Below are 24,441 nucleotides of genomic sequence, written 5' to 3'. Positions count from 1 at the left end.
GCGGGTGTTTGCTCAGGATGGTGTGATGGCAGAGTGACCTCCCTGTCAGATGCACCTGTGCAGGATCAGGTGTTACAGCACCTCCAGCTGCTTCTCAGGATAGCTGTTCAGTGGGAGACTTGTGACATACCCACCATGTCCTTCATAAAACCGTTTCTGTTTCTGCAAATCATTTTTCTTTGGCTGTAGGGATGCTTGTGAAGAATTTAGTTCACTGTGGAAAAAATATGGATGAAGGACACAATGTGGTCTTTTTTCTCCATCGGAACAGGCCCTGTGCTGGAGGTCCATCCCCCTGGAGGACAACTTCAGGCCAGAGTGCAGCCCAAACAGAACACGATCGACATTTTAATCATGGGATTGCATTGCTAAATTTGGCTAATAAAAAGCTTAACATATGCAGCTATTTAATGCTGCTTGAGCCCAAGGCATTCTGTGGGGCTGTGCACTCTTAAAGACACAGTGCTGCAGATTATGTGCAGGCTTTTTACTCTGGTTTGGGCTTTAGGTTTGTGCATTTGTGGATCGGTTGGCTATACGTGACGTACTGTCCAGTGTGTGCTGTCCAACTGGGTCAGCCAAAGCAGAGGCCACAGCTGTCAGCGCAGACTGATTGTTTTCACTCTGTCTGCCACCACTTGTGTTCTTATTAAAAAAATATCCATGTTTATTTTTAGTAAATGACAAACGCCCAAAAAGCTTCCTGAGCAATGCATCATCTGCAGTGAATGAAATGCGGTGCGGTTCTGTTGTTCAGAAACTGACCTTCTGGGTAAAGGAAGCTGTTGGCGGCTCGGGTAGCTGCGAACACTCCCAAGCGAAACTGTGAAAGCTCACCCAGCAGCGCGCGAAAGAGGGTGAAACGTCTCGTTTCCCCTTGTAGAGGCTGATGCATCTCCACGCGGTTCAGACGAGGGCATCTGATCTGCACAGCCTTGGCTTAATAGCACTCAGGCTACGCGGTTCTGTACGTCTTGTTGAGCACATTGCTTAGTGGTGTTTCTGAAGAGAAAAGATGTGAAGTGAACTGTACTCCCCATTATGATCTGTAGGAGACTCAAGGGAAAATACTGTCAGTTGATAGCTACACAACTAGGTTCTCTTGTCCTGTAAGGTAGTAGACAATATTTCTCCCTGAGTAAAATCCTTTTGTAACCCATAAATCAGAAAAGGCATGTGCATTCTCCAGTTTAATAGTTGCATAGGTCTGAAATTTTCCATTTTTCTTTTCTTAATAACCAGCTCAAATGAGGCCTGCAGCGCTTTCAGAGCTCCCAGCAAGACACTAGGCGTAAAAATAAAAATGGATGGCAGTACATCTCACCAGTGGCACACTTGGGGACTGACATCGATGTGATGTAATTACCTGCGAGACGCATTATCCTGAGGCTGTTTCAGCAGTGCCCCTGCTGCAGGGTATCGGGGTCGGCAATGGCAGTGCCAGAGAAAAACATCGGCCTCACGTGGACGTCCTTGTGACACAGAGGAGGGTCGCTCCGATCCTTTCCTTTTTAACCGCACTAGACTATAATGACCTGGGAAACGGTTTTTACACCGAGAAAGCCGATGCTATTGGACAACAGGTCTTTTTGTAGTGTGAAATGCTTTCCCTGCGGTTTAAAAGAAGCTGTCAAAGGGCCGCTGTCTTTCTGAGAGAAGCTGTTCCGTCTTTCAGTCGCAACCCCCTGCCGTGCTGTCACGAAACGTGTACCAGCAGTTTCCGAGATCGGGTTTCTCTTTTTCTGGAGAAGCCGCTCCCCGCGGCTGCTTCACCGGTTCCACAGAAGCTGCTCGTGTGGGTATCGAGTTCCCATGTCCGCGCTGCGCCCGTCGCGGCTGACCGGCAGTCGAGGGGGGGGGGAGTGTAGCCTGGACAAGCAAACCGCAAGAGTGACGGGCTAATGGCGCCTCATTTTTTCACTGCTGTAGGGAGATTGAGGATGAAAACCCCTTCCCTTAGGGTCAGGAGTGCAGAGCTGGTGAACCAGCCTGTCTCTATGTCAGACATAAACCCTTTGTTGCCGTCCCTCTGGAAGTTTGCGCTGCACGTTAGCCACGCTAATCACGACTGATTTGGGAGACGTCTTTTAAGGCTTTAATCTTGTTTGCGTGACCTCAGCCGAGCAGCCCGCGGCTGGGAGCTCTGGAACTGTCTCGCAGGCACATGGCTCTTGCAGCACTGAAGGGGTGTTGCTCAGAGGTGCCTTTGATGGCAGCTGTGAGTGTCGCGGGATGCGGGATGACTCCGAGAGGCTTGTCCGTGAGCCCTTGAAGCCGGGCGCTGTGTAGTTAAGTGTCCTCTCCTCCAGCACGGGGCCGGAAGGTGTCTTGGTTCCTGGTGCTCCAGCTGTCTTGAGCAGCAGTGGAGTGTGATTTCAATACGCACACCATGCTTCCGGCTGCTGTGAGCGCTGTCGGTCTTTCTGGTGGGCTTCCGGCGTTGCGTCGGCTCTTTTCACAAGGGGGGGTCTGTCGCACCTTTGCCTGATCTATGGGGCTCCTGCTGGCCCCCTGGGGAGCTGGGAAGTGGAGCTGCCTGGAGAGCCACTGACATATTTGTCAAGACCAAAACCAGTTGAAGGAGCTCAACAAACGTGTAGTTCGGGGATGTGTTTTCTGTGAGTGACTGTATTGCTGGAAATAGAGGTGTAACCTGTGAACTAGGCGAAAGGAGGCACGTCTATACACAGAGGGTGGTGGGAGTGTGGAGTGATTTGCCCAGCCATGTTGTTGAGGTGGATACTCTACTGTTGGTAGGCCAGTAGTTACCAACATCCAAGCAAATTAGATGCTATATTTATAATCCATATACTTACATAGCACTTTTCTGGATGCTCCACTCAAAGTACATTACAGGTGATGGGATGTCTGCTCTACCACCACCAGTGTGCAGCCACACTCACTATACTGGGGCATTCGGACCCACACAGACCGCAGGGTGAGCGTCCCCCTACTGACCTCTTCCAGCAGCAGCCTTAGCTTTCCCGGGACGTCTCCCATCCCGGGACGTCTCCCATCCCGGTACTGACCAGGCTCATGCCTGCTGAGCTTCAGTGGGCGGCCTGCTGTGGAAGAGTTGATATATGCTGTTTTTAATGATGTCTACCCAAGACAGCAGTTTGTTTGCCAGAAATGATCTCTATAGGTCATTAAACTTAACCTTTGATGCTTAGGGCAGATGGTAGGTGTTTGGGTATTTATTGTGCATCCTACTGGAACATTTTAATGTCATAGCCATTGTACCAGGCGAGTCATAACAAACGCCTCCGGCGCACAAGGCCAGGTTCTCCTGTGCTGTGATAAAGGTCTCTGTTCGCACTGGAGGTGCGGTATACAGTTTGCCCCTGCCGAAACTGGATATTCATGTCCATCAAGAAAATCGATTAAAAAAGAGGAAACGGTATAGAAAACTTAACTACAAAAGCTTCGAGAGAGGAAGTTTCTTGGATTTTTAGCAAAAGGGCTGATGCAGAATGTACCGTCTCCAGGGGTTACTTTGACAGTACTGACGTTCGCCACGGACATTTACTTTAGTGAAATCTCACGCGTGGTTTGACTGAATTCAAGTTCTGTTTGTTCGTGTGGGGTCAGGAAGTGTAGATCATGCTGATGGACTACCTAAGGTAGGTGAATATTGTACACTACACCACCGGTGCAGGGTTCTGCTTTATTTCAGTGTGCAACACAAAACTACTGCATAGCTTTATTCTGTCCAGTTGAAGTTTGAGATCATCCTTTTAAATGGTTTTGAAGCACATTTCGACTAAAGGGCTTTGCTTTTTTTGGGGGGGAACCTGCAAAGTCCCGAACTCTGCCGTGGGGAATGTTTCTAGGCCTTGGCAGTCTGCACTGGGGTGTCCGGTCCTGGTGCCGGAGGGGAGGGGTGTCAGGTGCTCTTTAAAGCAGCCGCTGAGCTGGACCAGTGCAGCCAGTGAGCCGCTGGTCTGGCTCGTTAAGGGCAGCAGGGGCGGGACTGCGCGGCGTGGGTCCCCGGCGCGCCGCCCTGGATTGTAACGCGTGCCGTCTGCCCCACAGGCTCCTGGAGACGGACAGCAAGTCCCTGCGCTCGGTCAACGGCTCCCGCAGGAACAGCGGCTCCTCGCTGGTGTCCAGCTCCTCGGCCTCCAGCAACCTGGGCCACCTGGAGGAGGACTCCTGGATCCTCTGGGGCCGCGTCGTCAACGAGTGGGAGGATGTGCGCAAGAAGAAGGAGAAGCAGCTCAAGGTGAGGCCCGTGGAGGAAGAGGGGGAGGGGCAGGGAGCGGCGCAGAAACTCTGTCCGGCACCAGTCCAGGTCCGCTGCAGACGTCCCACTCCGGCCCAGAATCGAAAGCAGGACTGCGTTTCTGGAGATCCGGTTGTGGCGCTCTTCAGAGGAGCAGTGTTAGGTCTTGGACCCTGTGGTTACAGAGGCAGCACCACTGTGAGCCGGCTGCCCTGCTGAGCTGCTTCTGTGCACACGGTCTTGCCTCGGGTCACCTCCTCCTTTCCTCTTTGCCAGCGCTTGAGCTTTTGCTTCGTGACTCGAGTCCTGTGATCCAGTCACGTCCCCGAGGCCAAGTCCTGGTGTTGTCAGATTTGTTGTCAGAAGACACAAAAGCCCCCCTCTCATCTATTTCCAGATCTCTGTGACACCCTGGCTCAGTGCTGTGCTATTTGTCGTTGCGTTTCCGATCATAGACCTTCCACCTGGCTCTGGATTTTAACAGCAGCCAAAGCCGTTTTGCCTGTATCCATGTTTACTAGATTTGTACATTTTGCTTATGGATTTGTCCGGGTGGATCACTTCATATTGTGTCCGGAGTGTCTTCTCTGTCAGCTGTGACGTAAGCAGTGTCTCCAACAGGAACTAGACGGTGGTACGGCGTCAGAGGCCTGAGAGGAGACCTGGTTCCCCCTTGGGGAGACAGAGAGGGTCGCTGACGTTCAAGCTGATTTTATTCTCTTTGTCATCAAAAACAACCGAGGACTTTTGAATCACGACGAGACCTGTGAAATGCAAATGACGTCTTTTCTTCCTCCAGTAATCTTATATCACATCAGACCAGTAGGTCTACTGCATTTCTGACTGTTAGTTATGAAAAGCGGATGCAGTTTATCTTACTAACCATAAGTAAGATTATGGCAGGAAAACATCGGTCCTACTGCCAGACGAAAATTCCTCCATTTCCAATAACTCGCAGTGAGCCGGAGCCTAGAGTGGTGGACCAGAGGTGCGAGGCAGAAAAAACGCTGCACAGGTGCCAGCCCATCGCAGGGGGCCCGCAGACACACACGCGCGCACACACACACGCTCATACAGGGACTGTTTAAAGATGCAAACAAAATGCCACATGGTCGCAGTGCGTTAATGTCTTGCTAGTGAATGGCTTCTGCTCCATGCATCTCCCCAATCCCCTCCCCAGCAGGCGTTGGCCACTGTTTAAGTAATAAATCACTTCTTTAAAATACCGCGGTCGCTTCATGAAAGGTGGCAGCCCCTGCAGCCGCGGAGCTGGCTAGGGTGCGTGCGTCTCGCGGTGAGCTGCTCGCGGTGAGGCTGGCCTCGCTAACACGGGCCGCGCCCCTCTCCGCGCAGGAGCTCGTCAGGAAGGGGATCCCCCACCACTTCAGGGCCATCGTCTGGCAGCTGCTGTGCAACGCACAGAGTATGCCCATCAAGGACCAGTACTCCGAGCTGCTGAAGATGACATCGCCCTGCGAGAAGCTCATCCGCCGGGACATCGCACGGACCTACCCCGAGCACGAGTTCTTCAAGGAGAAGGACAGCCTGGGGCAGGAGGTGCTCTTCAACGTCATGAAGGTCAGGGCTCTTCCAGTTCGGGAGCACTAGAGGATTGGCCCTCAACCCTGAAGGCCAAGTTTTGGTGACTCCATTTCCTTTTCCTGTGTTTCTGTGTGGTTTGCAGCTCTTCTTTTTAATGTGAAGAGAAGTTTTAATTTTATTTTCAGGCTCCAGCCATAGGATTTGCAAGTGAAGGGTGGAGGACCATCTGTGGATTGCCACTAGGTGGCGCTGTGTACTAGTGGTAACCACACACCTTCCCAACAAGTGGTAGTGCCTCAATAATATATAGCACCACCTAGTGGAACACCAGATTTAGTCCTCCTCCCTGTATCTGCAATGAATGTAAACTGCTTATTGCCATTGAATATACTCCATCATGCCCCGTCTGTCCTCAAGAAGAACTATTTGATTGCACCAAAGGGAAAGAAGTCTTTTTCTGCCATCCTCTATTAACTATTTTTAAGTAATGTGCTACCGAGGCTAGCCTCTGCTGTAAGGATTTTCTGTGATTCACGTAAAAAAAAGTCTTTTAAATGCGCGTCTACGTTACATTTTTTTGCAATTCCAGTTTTTGTGGTGGCAACTGGAATTGCCTGCCGTGAAAAACGGAAAGCCAGCTGGGCTCTCTCCCCAAGAGCCACAGCTGTAACCTGTGCAGCTCGAGCAGCCTGTGTCCCGGGCGCAGGTTGAGGAGAGACAGGGTGTGGACATGTGTGCAGCTGTTTCCCACACTCACATGCCTGTCTTTGCAGGCTTACTCCCTGGTTGACCGGGAGGTTGGCTACTGCCAAGGGAGTGCTTTCATTGTCGGGCTGCTGCTCATGCAGGTGAGAAAGCGTCCTTGTGCTTCTTGTGTGTTTCGTCCTTTCGAGATTTGGGAGTTTTTCTGAAGCTCGGGATTTCCCATACTTGTGCATGGTTTTGTTTTCAAAGGACAGGGTGATTAAAAGCGATCAAGTATGCTAAAGAATGATCAGAAAGACACTTGCAATTCGCTCCGTTTTCCTTAGTAATCTTAAATAAACACAGAGTCCTATCTAAAGCCCAAACTATGCACAGATGTCTTATGTTTCTGCAACTGCAGTGCAGTTTACTTACAGAATTGATTGAAATTAGTGGCTAGATTAGAGCTGCTTTCTTAGGCCCTGAATTATTTTATGAGATATCAGTGCCCAGATCCGAAACACACAGCCGGCTGTGTCTGGAGGCATGAAGCCTCCTTTGTCGTAAGGACTGGGGGGAAGGAAGAGTACTGAAGCCTGTTTGTATGCTCTCTCCACGCAGATGCCAGAAGAGGAAGCCTTCTGTGTGTTTGTGAAACTAATGCAAGACTACCGGCTGAGAGAGCTCTTCAAACCCAGCATGGCGGAGCTGGGGCTCTGCATGTACCAGTTTGAGTGCATGATTCAGGTAAGGTGAAGACCTGCGCGCTCGAGCATCCTGAGCACAGCAGCTTGACCATTGCACAGGGCAGATCTGCACAGGGGGGCACTCGGGCTAAACGCGGAGGTGCTTTGCTGTAAAGTGCTGTTCTGAACCACTGCCAGTCTGGATTCCAAGCTGTTGTAAAGGGGTGCCTGTGACATGAGCAGAATGCCCCCCTCACACAAACTCCCACTATGTAGCAGTTTGATCCATTTCAGGTTTTTGCTAGTGGCATCCTCTCATACCATAGGCAAAAGCTGGTGGGGGGATAGCTCAAGCTCGTGCCTTTTCTGGGTTCAGCTTCCAGACGTGAGGTGAGCGTTCGGGTGCTGTGCTTTCCGTCATCAGTATGGCACGCACGGGCTGCGCGCGAGTCCTGTGGCCGGCGTCCCCGAGCTGCGCTCTGACTGTCCGCGTGTCTCTCCAGGAGCAGCTCCCTGAGCTGCACGTGCACTTCCAGGCCCAGAGCTTCCACACCTCCATGTACGCCTCCTCCTGGTTTCTCACCATCTTCCTCACTTCCTTCCCCCTGTCTGTGGCCACCAGGATCTTTGACGTCTTCATGTGTGAGGTGAGTCTGTGCTCCTGCCGTGCCGGGTGGCTGGAGCTCTGGTCTACAGATCCTCGAGGGGACGGGCTCATGTCTCTTGAGAGCAAGAAGGCCAGCCGCAGTGTGCAGGCTCACAGCAGCTCAAGCACATTCTGGTCCATTGACTCTCAAAAACCCATCTCTCTTTTAATCAGATTATAGACTGCAATATCCCTGTTTTCGCTACATCAAAATACAAGTCACTTGTTTTTTTTTTTCTGTTCTGCTGCTTGGTTTTTTTTTTACCCTGCGGATAATATCCCCTTCTCTCCGAGAGAAAGGACTGTTGTCAGTCGTTGAGCAATCAGGAAGCTGATGTTCAGCACAGGTGTCTGCCATGCCGGGCTTCAGGAGAGGAGAGGCCTGCTGTCATCGGCTCAAAGGCAGAGGTGGCCACCTGCTGGCAGACAAAAGTAATTGACTCTGAGATGCATCATTGCATCTAATTTTGTAAGGCACTGTTAACATTCAAGGTTCATTCCATGCTGAAAGGGAAAGAAAAGAGACACATTTCGGCTGTGGCGTAGGCTTAGGCTTTTCCTTTGCAGCCTATGCATGCTGACGCAGCTCCCTGCTTAACGGTTAACATCACTTTGCGTTCCTTTCTCGGCAGGGTTTAGAGATTGTGTTCCGTGTTGGATTAGCTATCCTGCAAATGAATCAAGCAGAACTAATGCAGCTTGACATGGAGGGAATGTTACAGGTAAGACTTCATTTCTTCTTAAACAATAAGGATTTTGTGACAAGATGCTGTAGTTTTTACTGCACACACATTTTTGAAGCCCACATTTACATCTACCGGGAGGAAACTTTCTGAAACCAAGAAATGACTTCTTCTTCCCAAGACAACCTTTTGCTGGCATTATTTCTGTTTTTGTTAGGCTGGTTACATCTCGCAGTGTTACCTCCTGAAAGGAGAGAGCCGATCCCTTTCTCACTCTCTGCCTCTCTAGAATTGGATCTGTGGCATGCTTGAATGTCAGGATTGTGGCAGGATAAAACCTTGTGTGGCAAAAACAAGCCTCTCCAATATTCTGAGCAAGGCCTGCTTTGATTTGCAGCCTCTGCTGCTCTTCCCATGAGAGGCACAGTAAGAGTTCAACTTCAGCTCATTCTGTAACGAGTCACTCCCTGACTCCCTGGCTGTGGCTGTGGCCATGTGCGGCGATGCGAGGGACTGGTCAGCGGCCTGCCGAGCTCATGTCCCGCTGTCTTGCAGTACTTCCAGAAGGTCATCCCGCACCAGCTGGACAGCGGGCCGGACAAGGTGATCCAGGCTGCGTTTCAAGTCAAATACAACGCCAAGAAAATGAAGAAGTGAGTGTCTGTCATCCCCGCCCAGAGCTTCCTCAAGAGCTCGCAGCCCTGTGAGCAAAGACGCGAAGGCCTCGCTTAACGTGCTTCAGCCCGAGCTGAAAACACAAACTCCGTTTCTCCTCTCACCTGGGTCGCAGGCTGGGGAACAAAATGACCAGCACAAGCGAGAGGAGGCCTTCCTTGATGAGTGGCTTGTTCCACACTCCCACAACCCTTTTTGTAAAGAAGTGCCCCCTGTTTAAATGCACTTCCATGTAGTTTCCACTTGTGCCCTCTGGTTTATGATGCACTGTTGATCCTGAAGGGCCAGTGCCTCTTGAATACCTGTATTCGCGCTTTTCTCTGTTCATGACCACAGACGGTCAGTTCAGTCAGCCTGTCCGGGTTGTGGAAATGAAGCCAAGTGTGAGAGACCTGCATTGCGGAGAGAGTGACTGTCTCATTGTGAGATGGGGTCTGCTCTAATTATAATGGCTTTCCTGTCGGGCTACGGTTTAGTTACCTTCGCTGTGCACTGTTGTCTTTCAGGTTAGAGAAGGAATACACTACCATAAAAACTAAGGAGATGGAAGAACAAGTTGAGATCAAGGTAAGTTTGGTGAGGGCCTCACAAGCCGACGGGCACTTGTTTTCCTGTACTGTGCTGTTAGAAGCAGCCCTGGTTCAGAAAGTGGGTGAAGATTTGCACTCCATCGAGAGAGATCCCCGGCGTGCTCTGAGGAGTGTGTGTGTGCTGCGCACAGACGGAGCCCAGGAGATGGGTTGGGGACCTAGCCTCTTTGACCTGTAGAGGAGACGCCCCAGTGTACTGGCTCGGCCTGTCGTGTTCATCCGTTTCTCTCACGTGAGCCTCTGTCTTCCAGAGACTGCGCACGGAGAACCGACTGCTGAAGCAGCGCATTGACACCCTGGAGAAAGTGAGTACTGTAAGACCAGTATGGACCAGGTATTGAATAAATAACCCGCATCTCTTATTTTACTGTAATCCTCAGACAGCAGCATGTATCCTGGTAACTAACCAAGAAAACTAGTCTTCTGTGTGTATTATTTGGGCCACTAAGACACACTGGTCTTGTTCACTAACTGGGCTTGCACAGTATACATTTATTAATGAGCAATGCACAACGTTTTTTGTGTATTTTGAGCAAAAGTTGGCTTTGCTTGTTTTTTTTGTTGTTGTTTTGCTTAATAATAAAAATCACCATGTTTTCTAAGATTTCCAGAAACCTGGTGTAGCTGGAGCTCAGTTTTGTTTATCCCATTGAAAATGCATTCAGAAATCGTAACCAGCAGTTATGATTTTAGCAGCCTTTTTAAAAGGGCAGTGTTTTCAGAGCACTTTAACACTGGCATGGTAAGCTGGAATAATTTGTGGCTGATTTCATTAAATATACTAAATGACATTTGCTGATGGCCAGACTTGCACTAATGTTCTATTCCCAACGAAGCCTGGAGTCGCGTACTGGCCTGCTCGGGCTTACGAGTACTTCAGCCCCCAGTTCTGAAGTTCTTCTGTAAAGTAGCTCATGTTTTGCTTTAAAGGGGAACTGCAGTCCCAGTTTTTCAGACCGGTTATTAAATCTTGTTCACAAAATAAATATATTGACGGTACAGAATTTTTTACAAAATTTGAATTAAGACTGTGAACTTTGTGAAAGTACTGTCTGGTCATCATTGTTGTCAAACAAAGCCCTGGTCTTGCCACAGGCGAGAGCAGGGTTCACGCAAATAGCCACTTGAAGTGGCCCTTCCTGCTCACTAGTCACTGTAATGACTATTGTATTGTGATGTACGAGCGAAAAAGTACAGGTCATGCAGCAGACATTTCACTGCAAGTAATGTATTTATCGGCAAAACCACCTTGAAATTGAGAGCAATATTTCTGTTGGATTAAAAGAGGTGAATTCACAAGCCTGCCTGTTTACAGTGTAATAGGGCAGCATCACCTCACCGGATGTTTTGTTGCCTCGTTCTGAATCGCAGAACATGGCGCTGCGTATACTGGGAAATCACGTCTGTTTTGTGATGTAAACAGGAGGTTTTACAAGTAACTGTGCACATTTTACTTTTATTGTGGTTTGAAATGCACTCATGCGCTGCTGAATCTTTCTGACCCTGAAGTATAAAAGTAGCGTTGCAGTTCCCCTTTAAATATGACCTAATCTAATTGTGGAGCTGGAGTGACTGTACGTACCAGTACATACCCCAGCGCCTCCCCCCCGTGCGTGGTCAAAAGTGCGTGCAGCGATGAGACCGCGGGTTCTGGGACTCGATGGGCCTACGAAGTCTCCTCCGCTGCCGGAGGCGGAGCAGGGACCGGGCTCCTCCCTTGCATGGCGAGCACAGGGGCCGGGGGCCGACAGGGGGCACTCCTGGGCTGGACAAGGCTTGTAGGGGCGCAGGGGGCTGGAAGGCCGAGCTTGTGACTGGAGCGCACCCAGACTGACGCACCCCAGCACGTACCCGACTGACACGGAGGCGTGGTTTCTCGTCTGACCCTGCACGTCTGCACGTCTGTCCTGCGCTCTGCTTCACTCGCACTTCTGCTCCTTGCTCACTGCTGTACTTAACCCTCCTGAATCCTGAGGCTGCTGTTCCTTTTCTCCCTCCTTGATGGCCAAATTGCACGCTGCCCAGGCCCGTGAGCGGTTCAACCCAATCCGTCTTCTGTTAAGAAAATCAAGAGGAAGAAATCCGAACATGTCAAAATCAATATTGTCACTTCTCTTTTTATTGATTCTTTGGTTTTTCTCTCTTATGCTTCTGTGTGTATTTTGTTTTTACCTTTTATAGGAAAGTGCTTCCTTGGCAGATAGATTGATCCAGGTATATCTTTATGCTTTCCTTGTGCCTTTGTTAAATAGAAATGCTGCAGCTTTCTCTTTTTCAAAAGAGAGAAAGCTGGCTCTCCTTTCATGTGCATGCATTTCCATCACTCTTAGACATCATTGCTCCTGCTCTGTACTGTTAGGTATAACATTTCATCTGAATCAGGTTAGATGTGACTTAATCCTCCCTGCTTTTAAAAATGCAGAACAAATCCATTCGAAAATCAGTGAGAGCTCATTGTTGACACTTGCATGAACAATCAGGCAATCGCATGCCCTTGTAATTCTGTGTTTAAAGAAACAAAGTATTAAAAATAAAATCCCCACCATCCCCCAATTAAGCCCTACTTGTTAGACAGCATGCTTCTTTTACACATAGAGGAATGTCCAGATTCCGCCTTGCTTTGCAACTCATCGATAATCCTCACGCCATGATTATGTCACAAGGGACAAGTGACAAGGGCACAAGAGGCTGAGGAAAACTACCTCATAAAACGGGAGCTGGCCACCGTCAAACAGCAGAGCGATGAGGCCAGCGCTCAGCTGGAGCAGGCCCAGAGCACCATCAGGGAGCTCCAGCAGCGGCACAGAGGGGTAAGGAGCCCCTCACCGGGGGGGGCGTGCACAGCCGTCGCCGTCTCTGTCCCTCAGACGCAGGGCCCGGAGAGCCGTCCTGATCGGGGCTCTTCCTCTGCCCCTGGTCCGAGACGCGCTGCCCCGCCTAGAAGGGCAGAGCGGTTCGGTCCCCCTCCGGTGGTGATGACGACATCGGCACCGTCGCCTCCTCCGCTACTGGGGGGGTTGGTCAGCCCTGGTCCGGCGGAGCCTCGGTCTCCGTCTGACTCCGCTAAGCAGGCGGTTTCTGAAGCGACGGGGTCCTGTGGCTCCCGGGACGACGGCTGGCCAGTCGTGACCCGGGCAGAACCCGTTGACACCAGACTGATCAAAGTTCGCACGTGTTCCTGGTCTTTTCAGACTGGGGAGGGATGGGAGACTGACAGAGCCTGTCGCCCTAGGTTTCTCCAGGACCAGGTTGGGTCCCAGCGTTGAGCATTTAGAGGTCGTCTTACTGCACCTGCAGTCTGCCTCTGTTCTTTCGGTTCGGTAGTGTCGTACGCCCCAGACCACATTAGCCAAGTCTGTTGTTGCCTCCGGCGTTTCATGAGAGGCACACGTGCCACTGATAGTTCCTCTTGTTGGCTAGCTCACGTCCGCCTGGTCTCCTACTGCTTTACGGTTTTTAGACACTAAGATGCATCGCGTGCTGGGTCGTTCCCCAGCACTTCGGGCAGGACGTTGTCACTGTTATTACACCAGTGTGTGTTGCTCTGCTGGCGAAGGGCTGTCTTGGTGAAGTTGGTTTGAAAAGCGATAGTTTACATTCTCGCTGTTGACAGTTGTACTGACGGAGGTTGTTTGTCCAAACTCTGGTGTTGCTGTTCTGTGAATTCCATTGCATTTCGATGCCACAGGCCTATAAAAGGAAATGGTAACCACATACATTTATGGATAATTAACGCTGCATTAAGCAGGAGGCACACGATTTATTGAAACAAGGCAATGAAGAAATATTTGAGAGAGAATGAATATTGCCTTAGTAACCTGCTTTGTAGGCATCCTCTCCAGTCATCATCACCTGTGTCTGTGTCTGTAGACACACTTAACTGTGTCTTTCTCCACATCTCATCCACCTCTGTCATTGCGGTCACCTCTAGATAAGACTCAGCCCAGGTAGAAACGATTGACTACTGACTTTCCAGTAGCTCCATTGATCTGTGTCTTCTATCTGTGTGTCTTTTGTCGTTTGTTGCTGGTTTTTTTTTGCATGAGTGAGCTTGAATGCGCTGCTTGTGTCTGCTGCGGTTCCTGTGGACTTGTCGGATTTGTCCTCACGTTTAGGGGGGAGGGGTGTTTTGTCGACTTTCAGAGACGCCTATAGGTGAAAAGACGGGTAGGAGACAGGCTACCAATTTGTCTCGTCAAAGGCGGATTTCCACATGGGCTGGGCAGTGCAAGCGTTTCCTCCGTTCGCAAACGGGCACCCAGCAGCACCATCAGTACCAGTCTGAGGGAAGACCTGGTTGTTTGATTTCCAGTGTTAGAAGATCATAAGCATCCGTCAAGGTATCTCACTGAATACTCGCCTTAGTCTCGCTAACAGAAACCATCAAAGTATTCCACGTGGATAACATGCATGTTTCTGTCCTTAAAGACTTTAGCCAGAGCTCATGCCTAATAAGTGAGAAAGGTGTTTTCGAAACGTCTGCTTATCCAGCGTTTCCCCGACGCAGTTAGATGGCCCCGCTGAGCACAGCCTGTGCTATTTAAACTGAACAGGAACCTGTCAGGGTAAAAAAAGAACAGCACTCTAAACGGAGTCCTAAAACCACCACTTACACAGTCAGAGCAGGAAGCCAGGAGGACCCGAGGGTGTGGAGTTGGCACGACTGCAGGCCCTGCTCCCTGCCGGGACAGTGCGACGCCAGCGTTTCCAGACGCCAGGCCCTGCGCTCTGCCACCGCTGCGTGTCTGTGTGGAGTCTGCGCGCTGCCCGGCTTTCAGAGGACCATGAAGGTCAGCCGCGGGAGTAACTCTGCTTGCACGCGTCCCCTCTGAATATCACAGCGTGTCGGGGTGACGCTGCCGGTTTCAGGGGAGAAGGCTCCTGGGGAAACGTGTAGCAGGTAGTGACGGTGCAGTTAACAGAAATAAAGACCTGGGCCGGCCTCCAGTTCTCCGTGTGGAGTTTGTCTCCTGTTTCACAGCTGTGTCGCAGGCTAGAACATTAGGAACTCCTGGTAGACAGCGTGTGGCTGTCCTGAGGAGCATGAGATGGACCGCTTTCTTCCCTGGCCAGAATAACCCTCACGGCCACCTCCTCATCCTCATCCTCATCACGGGCTCACGGGCGCGGGGAGGGGACGGGACTGGGCTTCGTACACTTTGTCCCTCCTGCTGTTCCCAGAGGCCCAGCCCGTTGTCCGCTGGGAAGGCCGAGCGTCTTCGACCAGTGAGTGTACACGCGCGACCCCAAGACGGCACGTTTTTGTGGGCGCCTACTGCTGCCCTTTTGAATCTCCTCTCTCTCCTGCCCCCTGTGATGTTGAATTCTGAATAGAGATCTCCGTTTACAAGAGTGACTCCTGTTCACGGAGCTGACAGGTCCGGCTGGTTTCTGTTTGCAGTTGGCTTTGCAGTGCGGTTTTTCATTTCAGTATGCAGACATCTTGCAGGACGTAGTGTTGGCTTTGTGTGGTTCAGTGTTTTACGTGGCGTTTCCCTCAGTAACCTTTTTAAAGGAATCGTAGAAGTACAGGAAGCAGGTTTTCTCCATTTTTTTCTAGTGTTCTAGTAAGAAACTGAAACATGCTTTGATGCGACAGTTTCATTGGCGAGCTTGTCCTATATCCCACGTAATTCCAGACAAAATATTAAAAGCTGTTTTCTTTGTTTTAAAGTATCCATCATCATTCATGAAACATTTTTTCATACATTATCATCTCTTCATAAATTGTGCTCAGTCAGACTGTCTTTTGATAAGAAACTTAAGAGTATGTGTGAGAGAAAACAAATTGACATTATTATTACCGATCATTTATATATGAAATATATTTATGCTTGTGTAAAACAGACCAATTTTACATTTCATTGTCGGAGCATCTGTTTTTTAAACCATTGTTCTTAAACATCGGTCTGCTGTTGAATTGGCTGGGCAGCTTGTTCCAGACTCCCACAACACTCACTTGGGGTAAAGAAGTGCTTCCTGGTCTTTCCTTGTCAGTCTGGATAGTTGACGCACTCTTCCATGTCGGCGTATTGAACTAGGTTTCTCCAGTCCCTGTATCAGAAACGTCATTCTCCTGACCAGTAAAGGAAAGGCAGGTTTTGTACGACACCCAGCACTGTGGCTTCGGTGAAAGAGGTCTGTCAGCTCCCTGCTGCTGCTACTGCAGAGCAGAAACAAAACAGTTTTTTTTTTCTTCTTAAACAAATATCTGGATTCTCCTTTGAGTTGAGAACGGTTTTAGATTTCAGTTAACTTCCTCTGCACGGCAGTGCAATTTGAACTTTTGAGCTGGAAAGATCCCTACTGAACTCTCTCTCCGTCCCTTCATATCAGCAAGGTGGCGTCAAAGAGGAACGCCCTGACAGGGAGCAATCCGTGTTTTTTTTTTTACTGTGAGCTCTCCGGCTGTGTGTTGAGGAAAATCTCAAAACCTCCTTCACTCCGTGAAGTGTGCAGTTACCCGTGAGAGGCTGCCGGAATGGGGAGCTGGACTCGCGCGACCCTGGCCCGGTCTGGCCCGGTCTGGCCCGGTCCTCAGGCAGCTGCTCTTCCCCCAGGCCAAAGCCCACCCCCGCTACTCGGAGGAGTACGTGCTGCAGCTGGAGCGGGAGCTGGTCCAGGCCCGCCTGCGCGAGGCCGAGTCCCAGTGCGCCCTGAAGGACATGCAGGACAAGGTCCTGGACATGGAGAAGGTGAGGCTGCCCGCTAGGCCGCGCTCTCCTGTGCTCGCCAGCTCGGTTAACCCTCCCTCGTGACGGGGGTCGCCTCTTTCAGAGTGTACTCGTACGGGAAAGAGCAGGAGCCCCGAACTGCTGGCGTCTTCCTTGCTGCTCGTCTTTAGGGACGTCCGTTTGCCTCCTTAAAATATAAAGACGCTGCCCCCCCTTTATGAACCCGCACCGGGTCCGGTGGTAGTAATCCTTTTCACTCTGTCGTGCAGTTCTGCGAGTCACTGCTCATCTCTGCAAACTGCCCCGAAGAGAGAACCACAGCAGCTCGTGTGGTTTTTTAGTGTATCGTGTTGGACATCAAGCCCAGGCGTCTGTGGCCATGTCTTCAGCGTGTCTTTCCTGTGCCAGTGGCACCTCACTGGGACAGGGCGATAGCAGTGCTCACGTCAGGAGCAGCATGCCCTTTTCCTCTGGCCCTGTAAGCCGGCACAGTAACGAGCGCTGGCTGACATCCCTGCCGCCGCGCGGCGGGCCGGGCTTGCGCCGCGGGCGGGGGCCGGGGGCCGGGGTCACTGTCCCCTGACGGCCGCTTCGTGTCTGCTGCCTACCGCAGAGAAACAACTCCCTCCCGGACGAGAGCAACGTGGTGCAGCTCCAGGAGGAGCTGATCGCGGTGAAGCTGAGGGAGGCCGAGGCGCTGACGGGCCTGAAGGAGCTGGGGCAGCAGGTGAAGGACCTGGAAGAGCACTGGCAGGTGAGCGGCCTTCGCACGACCGGCAGCCCCTCCTGTCCCTCCGGGCCGCTCCAGCTGCGACTTCAGGGGCACCTTTCCGGCAGAAAACTGGGCTGGAGGAGAGAGAGAGGGAGTGACGGGGGGAGAGACACGGGGAGAGAGAGGGAGGAGGAAGGAGCAGCCTACCAATGTGCTGCAACACCAGCGGGATGTTTACAGTATGAAGCTGTGCAAGCGCAACATTCTTGCAGTCCTGCACCGAGTTTCAAGATGGAAATAAAAAAACTCTTTCAGTTACAGTACGTGTAGGACACCTCCGAAGTCCGTGGCCTTTGTTCAGCTCTGCTTTGGTTTGTCACGCTTTGGTTAGACAGGCTTTGAGATGGAGGGCGTTGTCTGATGCTAAATCATGGACAACAGCTGCAGACATTAGTCGCTAGCAAAGCCGGTTAAATTCTGAAAACAGGTTGTTCAGAATTTCTCCCGAGTGAGAAAGAAAGAAAAGGTCTCTCACATTCGGGTGTCCTTGTCTTCGAAGTCCCCCAGGCAGAGCAGACAAGAAGCTTCCCCCAGCAGAGTGACAGGTTCCAGAGGAAACGCAGGGGGCTCGTTCTAATGATGCCTACAAATAAGCTGTCTGCCTCCTGTGATGGCCCACCCACGGGCACGCTCAGTGGAAAATACCAGCTGCTGGCGATGTTCGAGCTTGCTGATGCGACGCATAAGCCCCTGTGAACTTCTTCACTTTGCCAGGTTGTTCAGGTGCAGGGTCATATAATTCCCAGCACTGCGCTGCCCTCGACAGTGGAGTCGTCTCCCTCTCTGGCCCCTCACGCGTGGGGCCCAGCAGTCCTGCTGTGGAGGGAGGCCGTGGCCTCAGGCTGGAGCTGCTGGGTTCTGGTTCCCCACGAGATGTTTATTAAAATGTGTTGGAGACGGGTGGGGGAGGACTGAAGGGTCAGAGGGCGGCTCCGGCCCCCGCTCGCGGCTCGCGGCGGGGCGGCTGTCGCTGAAGGCGGGCGGCCTGTGTTGCAGAGGCACCTGGCGCGGACGGCGGGCCGGTGGCGGGACAGCCCCAGGAAGAACGCCCTGAACGAGCTGCAGGAGGAGCTCATGAGCGCGCGCCTGCGAGAGGCCGAGTCCCAGGCGGAGCTGAAGGAGACGAGGCAGAGGATGATGGAGCTGGAAACGCAGGTGGGCGAGGGGCGTGCGGCTCTCCCGGCCGGCAGCAGCTGCTGGGACGGGTTCATTTTCCCCGAGCAGTCAGCTTGTGATGGAGCGTCAGACGCTCAAATGCAGACTTAGCCATGCCTTCTTGGAATCAAAGCCAATTAGTGCCCTGTGTACAGGTCTTAACGGCGTTAAAGTAATGCTGACCCACTCTCGCATGATTTCAGATTGTTTTATGTAATTTTTTTCACCTGTGTCTAGTGCACCACAGTACGTATTGTCTTTTAAATTGTTTTGCATGCTGCTAAAGATCTCGTTTTCAAAAGTAATCCGCTGACTTCTCTGCCGGAGATAGCAGTTTGCTTTCTTGAGGTGGGGTTGTAATACTAGAGACCAGGCAGCAGAGGGCAGTGGAGCTCTGTTGTGGAATGGGTGATGTAGAGTTCAGGCTCCTGATTGATCATCTGCTAATGAAAGTTCATGGGTTTAGACATTTCTAAGATTCGCTTTACTTTCACTTTTTAATTAGCTGTAGAAGCGAACAAGCATTGAATGAGGGATAGTTATATAGACAAAGGTCTTCAACTATAAAACGTGTTATTTTATGATATAGCACGCAGATAGATTAGGTACACAGAAGTCTTTTTATTCCTGAAACAGACATTTCAAAGAGATGAGAACGCCGAGCGGTCTTTCAGAATGCTTAGTTTGCGGATGATGTGTTTGGTTAGAAAGGCCTTGAAATCTTCCCACTTGCTTTTTGTGACGATATTCTGGGGAGCCCAGTAGAGGAGAGTTTGGGGCGCCGGGTTCGAATCACTGCTGCACTATCTTGAGCAAGGAGCTATTCCCCGATTTGCTCCAGTTCTACATTTGGGGACCAGGCAGCTGCTGTGGGACTCCCCCTGTAGGGGACTGGAGTCCCACCAGGGGGAGTCCCACACTCTCAGCTCGCCATGGAAACCAGGAGGAGCCCCAGAGCTCGAGCGTGGACCCCAAGGTTTGTGCAGTTGAGCAGGCACTGCTGATGGCTTGCAGAGGAGATGGCAGACTTGGAGCCGGACTGGTGAAACGTGCAGATTTTATCCTTGACGGGCTGGAAGGCTGGCCAGGCTCTGGCAGTGTGACGCTGTGGGTCCCCACGCAGGAAAAAGAGAGCTCAGCGGCTGTGTTCCACTGCTCTGTGGAAAACGCCCACGAGCCACGCCAGTCACCCCTGACCAGGCCAGCAAGGGTGTGTGAAGTGTTTGTGTGAGGTATGACAGTGAACTCCCTTCTTATCTCTTCCTTTTTGCGGAGTCTTGTTTCTTTGCATCTGCAGAATCAGATCAGCAGCAACCATCTGCGCCGAGCGGAGCAGGAGCTGAGGAGCGTGAGGGAGAGAGTGCAGCTCCTGGGCACCCAGAACAAGGGCCTCCTGGCGCAGCTCCAGGAGCTCAGGAGGAAGCAGGCCGAGACCGAGTGCAAAGTAAGCCCCACCACGTGCCGCGCGCCACGCCACGCTCCGCGCCGTGCTCCGGGCTTCCCAACAGGCACCACACCGCGCCAGTAGGGCGCCTGTAGCCCCGCTGAAGGACCAGCTCCAGCCCTGGCTTCAGCGCAAATCGGTTCACGCTGCTTTAACAAACTGATTCTTACCATGAATTCATCCGTCTTCCTCACAGCCTTCTAAAGAGGGCTTAAAGGACTCCTAGACCGATAATTTATCTTTTACTACTTTGTCAATGTGGACTAATAGTCAGGGTACTTGCGGTGGAAGCGTTAACGTCTGGGATGGACTGCAGTCCCAACTTGGTGGCCACGGGCTTCCAGGATGGGCCTGGGGTCACAGGCGCCCCTCTTTCCGGTCATGGGAGGATGGAGAGTTCACTCTGGGGAGCCTCCCCTATGACCCCCGCCCCCCCCCCTCTGCCTTCAGCCTAGAGCCAGCGCTCATCTGAGCGTCGGCGGCTGCTGAGCGTGGTTCCAGAGTGACAGGAGCAAGGCCCTATACACGCGCAGTGGGGCTTGAAGTGAACAGGTGAAAACAAGCTTATCGCATGTGAGTTGTAGGCAACCACATCTCCCCCGAGTACTTTCAGTGAGCTCAGGTTGATTCCCTGTAGGGCGTTGGTGCATTGTATTTAAACACCTTGTCCCTGACCACCCAGTCTGTTGTGTTTTTCATCACTCTCCTGACTGCTGTTTAGGATACGCATTTCCTTTTCAACAGCGCTTTCCCCAGAATGCTCCTCAAAGTCTGGTCGGCCTTAGAAAGAGCGCTGTTGTGTGGAAGGAACTGCTGCACAAAAACGCAGGAAACCTTACAGCACTGCTCTCCTTTTATAAAGCACCAAAACACAGCTCCTATTATTTCCAGTGGCCTTGGCTCATCTTTGAAATATTGGAACATTCCTGAGAACGCGCTTCCTATTTGTCAGTCCTGGTACCAGCCTGTCCGAATCCACAGACCAGCCTCTTGGAAGAAGGCGCAGGCAGTGCAGGCTGTGGAGTGAGCGTGGTGCTTGATGTAACACCCAGATAACCCCTTGCACAGACACTTCACTTCAAGCAAAGTAATCTGAGCACTAAAAACAGGCCTCTACTGAATGTGCTTGACTGCCGAGAGGTTAGGATGATTTGTATTTTGTCATTGCAAAAGCTGCGAGTTTCCCAAACAGGGCCATATCAGTAGATCATTCCCCTAATACCCAAAAGCCCAGTCTTAACAGGAACCAGGCTCTTCTGCTTTCTGCTGTGGTGAGAGTTTTGCCATTGACGTTTGAGGAGATAACAACTGCTCGGTAATGGTCTCAGTAGATGTTGTCTAACTGTCCTCAGCAAAACCCAGGCCAGCTCGAGGTCCTCCATCTCTTGAGGGGATGAGGCAATATCTGCACTGCTGGTTGAGCAACGAGGTGTCTTTTTGTAAGGTAAACATGTCACCTCCACCTCTGTGTTAGCAGAGGCCTTCTGTTTCCCCTGTGTATCCAAAAGTACAGAACAGTGTCAGTGACCATTAATGACCCCGTGCAGGAAAGCCTGCTGTTGGTTAATTAACAAATATTTAATTGCACAGGAAATCCTGAGATCATTTCCCAGATCAGGTGATCCAATCCCAGCTGCCCTAAACTCCCGAGATCTGTCAAGGTTAGTTCATTCTACAGGACCTGATGCTGATGGCTGCTCTGGTGCAGTATATAGGAAGAGCTTCAGGGAATGCGTCAGATAGACAGCGGAATGAACACCGTCGGGGCCGTCTGACCGAGCAGCAGGGGTTTGGCAGCTCTCGGTGCAGAACAGACAGACGGATCACCTCGGCTGTCGGAAGCAGTCGGGGGATGATCGACGTGCAGCTGAGGGCAGATTCTGGTCGGAGAGTGAAGGAGACTTTCTGTAGAGGAGGGGCAGGCCGGGGGTGCAGGAACTCCCCCGGGGGGCCTCTGTGAATCCCCCCAGGCCAGAGCCCTCCTGGGGGGACAAGCTGCCAAGACAGCTGTACGGGGCTGAAGGGCCGACTCTGTTCTGTGTTTTGTTCGTGTCATTTACAAGCCTTGCTCCTGCCCTGGCTGGTGAGCTTGGTGAGTTCTCTAAGTCCCCCAGCTCACGCTCATGGGCCGTCTGAGGCTGTGTGAGAACTCCATCGTGTCCTGCCTTGCGGGTTGGGAGGTTAGAGCACAGCTAGCTTGCACAATCCCGAGTGTTTCTGGATTTTTCCATTCAGTGAATAGCGTTCGGCGAGTGAAACAGCAGCTAATAAGACAGAAGACCTCGATCCTGTTGAAGTCGTCAGGCCTGCCTCTATTCAGAAACAGTTCTTTGCGTTTCAATATTCATGCCATCTGGACTAGCAGTGAGCTGAATCAACTTTTTCTTTAACCAAAATTAGTTTCAGCTAGTTTTAGATGTTCTTCTGATGCTTTTGTTTTAAAACAAAAAAAAATTTAAGTGTTTTGGTCATGCAGATGTTGCATACTTCTGATCACTTGATGATCCTTAGCAAGGAATCGTTGTTTTCCTTTAGCCTGGTGTTTCAGTGCTATCCTACACTAATTCGCTTGTGAATTTTAATGGAAGTTTGAAAATTGTCTGTTGAAGTGTTGCTTTATGTTGCTTGATCATTATCACAAGCTGAAGCATTTCAACACCATTTGTTTAGTGTTTACCCCATTCTGTTTTTTTCATGTACTTTTTTATGAGCTGGAATACGTAGAAAATGGGAAGAAATGTTCCCATGGAGCTTGTGAGCCAAGTTATTTTGGATTTAAGCCTTTTATCCTTTTAGGTTGTTTTCTGAGACTTTTGATTCAAGATGTTTCCAGTGACGAAGTCCTGTAGCTGTGATTTGAATAACATGAACGTGATCCGTATTGATACGTGTGATATGTATTTTTGATTGATGAGAGGAATATTATTCCCGATGTTAGAACTGGCTCAGTTGAAGTTGACAGTACACACTTTCAGCTGTTCTACTGCTTGATGACTCCATAGCCTCCTGGATTTGCATTTAAAGGGTCCATGAAAATGGGTGAGTGTGCTTGACTTAGTCTTTGTTAAGCTTGTTAGTGATGGATGCTTACAGAACCCTTCGGAATTGTCTTTATCACACGTCGATCACTGGGGTCAAGACCCGCATCTCTGGGCTCAGGCCACGCCAGCAGAAAACTGCAGTGCTGGTTGTTTTTCTTTTTGGTTGCTTACTGGTTGCTTTTTTTGTCCCGTCTATAAAGTTTCTGTGTTACGTCCACGAGGCCGAGCTGAACCCTCTTCTTGGATTCAGGTCGCAGCTGTAGGAGCAGCGTTGTGATTTACTCCAGGAGCGATCGGGGACTTTTCCAAATGGCAGTTTAAATATTCAGAATGGAAGTAATCCAGAGAGCCGAAGAAGAAGTCTGTGTACCGGGGGAGACGAGAGGCTGCAGAGCACGAGCTTGTGTTACTGTTACTCTGCTCCTATTTCATTTAGGTGGGGAATCGCCATCTCTAACTCGCGCACGTGCGCTTGAACCTGCTTGTTCACTCGCGCCGATGGCTAAACTGGAACTTTGTTCCGTCTCGTGCTGGGAACATCTATACCAGGGCAGGGCTGCGGCGCCCAGCCGGGCCGGACCGGGCCGTGGGTTCAAGCGCCGGGCTTTCCCAGCTCACGGCCCGTTTCTGCTTCCAGAATAAAGAGGAGGTGATGGCCGTGCGGCTGCGCGAGGCAGACAACATCGCTGCCATGGCGGAGCTGCAGCAGCAGATCGCCGAGCTGGAGATCCAGGTAGGGGCCGCGCGCCGCGGTCGTGTGCGCTCGCCCGCTCGCTCGCTCGCTCTGCCCCCCGCCGCGCCGCGTCTTGCAGGGCCCGTGCCCGGGGGGGGGGGTGATGTGTGGGTTGGGAATGGATGAGCTTGGAAGCGATGCTCGTGCGTGTGGGTGTGTTCGTTCTGTCTGTTCTGTGTCCCCCCGTGGGCAGTGAGGAGATCAGCACCTCTTCGACATCTGAGAAGCACTCTGCAGCTGACCCTTCAACCCCCTCTCTAGTGACTTTTTGTCTACACAGCACTACGACCATAAATATCCGTTTTCCGTGCTGCTTAACCCACGGTACGGACTCTTTTTTCGGTTTGAAGAGATCAAGTCAGAAAGCGTTTGGCTGCAGGAGATGTGCTTGCTGCTGCTGTGCGTTTCCCTTGGTGGTTGCAAAGCAGAAAAAAAAAAAGTGAAGTTGTAAAGCAAAACAAACCCGCGCGCTCTTATCTCGCAGCTGCACTTCCTGGTCACCACAGGAGGGAGTTGCTGGCCCAGCACTGCTGGGAGGCCCTGATAAGACCCCAGGGCGCCGAGCGCAGCAGGTGTCAGGAGTTACAGGCTCTGCAGCTCGAGCCCTGTCTGAGGTTAGCGGGGCACAGCCCCTGGAATCTGTGCAGCGTGAGATAGCAAGAGCAGCTCACCTTTATCTCTCCTTCGCAAGAACTCAGAACGCTCGCTGGAGGCCGCGCGACTCCTCTTCTACAAAAAAAAACCTCACCCCACTTGCGAAAGACCGAGCCCCCACACCGGCTCGGAGCCTTTTCCCGGCTGCGTGGTAGATCTGAAATCTGCGGGCGGGACTCTCCTGTCACGCCCTGCAGAAAGAGTTTCTGTGTCCGGCAGTGCAGAATGGTCCATGTC

General features: G+C 51.4%; 1 protein-coding gene across 7 annotated transcripts in view; it reads left to right on the top strand.

Annotated features, from left to right (window-relative positions):
- LOC148651733 (ecotropic viral integration site 5 protein homolog) overlaps positions 1-24,441 on the top strand; it is a 67,773-nt gene that overhangs the window by 23,835 nt on the left and 19,497 nt on the right. For 3 of the 7 annotated variants that reach the window (XM_088597742.1, XM_088597744.1, XM_088597746.1), the window contains 16 exons: positions 4,036-4,225; positions 5,579-5,803; positions 6,541-6,615; positions 7,073-7,198; positions 7,641-7,784; positions 8,416-8,505; positions 9,022-9,119; positions 9,648-9,708; positions 9,983-10,036; positions 11,913-11,945; positions 12,395-12,541; positions 16,292-16,426; positions 17,019-17,159; positions 18,174-18,332; positions 19,630-19,776; positions 23,455-23,550. In XM_088597742.1, the coding sequence (XP_088453868.1) occupies positions 4,036-4,225; positions 5,579-5,803; positions 6,541-6,615; positions 7,073-7,198; positions 7,641-7,784; positions 8,416-8,505; positions 9,022-9,119; positions 9,648-9,708; positions 9,983-10,036; positions 11,913-11,945; positions 12,395-12,541; positions 16,292-16,426; positions 17,019-17,159; positions 18,174-18,332; positions 19,630-19,776; positions 23,455-23,550 (1,921 nt within the window). Of the gene's footprint in view, positions 1-3,477; positions 3,624-4,035; positions 4,226-5,578; positions 5,804-6,540; positions 6,616-7,072; positions 7,199-7,640; positions 7,785-8,415; positions 8,506-9,021; positions 9,120-9,647; positions 9,709-9,982; positions 10,037-11,912; positions 11,946-12,394; positions 12,542-16,291; positions 16,427-17,018; positions 17,160-18,173; positions 18,333-19,629; positions 19,777-23,454; positions 23,551-24,441 lie in introns of those variants that run through there. The other 4 variants (XM_088597745.1, XM_088597739.1, XM_088597740.1 and 1 more) reach the window with 4 other exon arrangements.

This window comes from Lepisosteus platostomus, chromosome 11 (assembly GCF_059453375.1).
Source record: "Lepisosteus platostomus isolate fLepPlt1 chromosome 11, fLepPlt1.hap1, whole genome shotgun sequence".
NCBI classification, from domain to species: Eukaryota; Metazoa; Chordata; class Actinopteri; order Semionotiformes; family Lepisosteidae; genus Lepisosteus; species Lepisosteus platostomus.
This window is presented reverse-complemented; position numbering and strand designations above follow the sequence as displayed.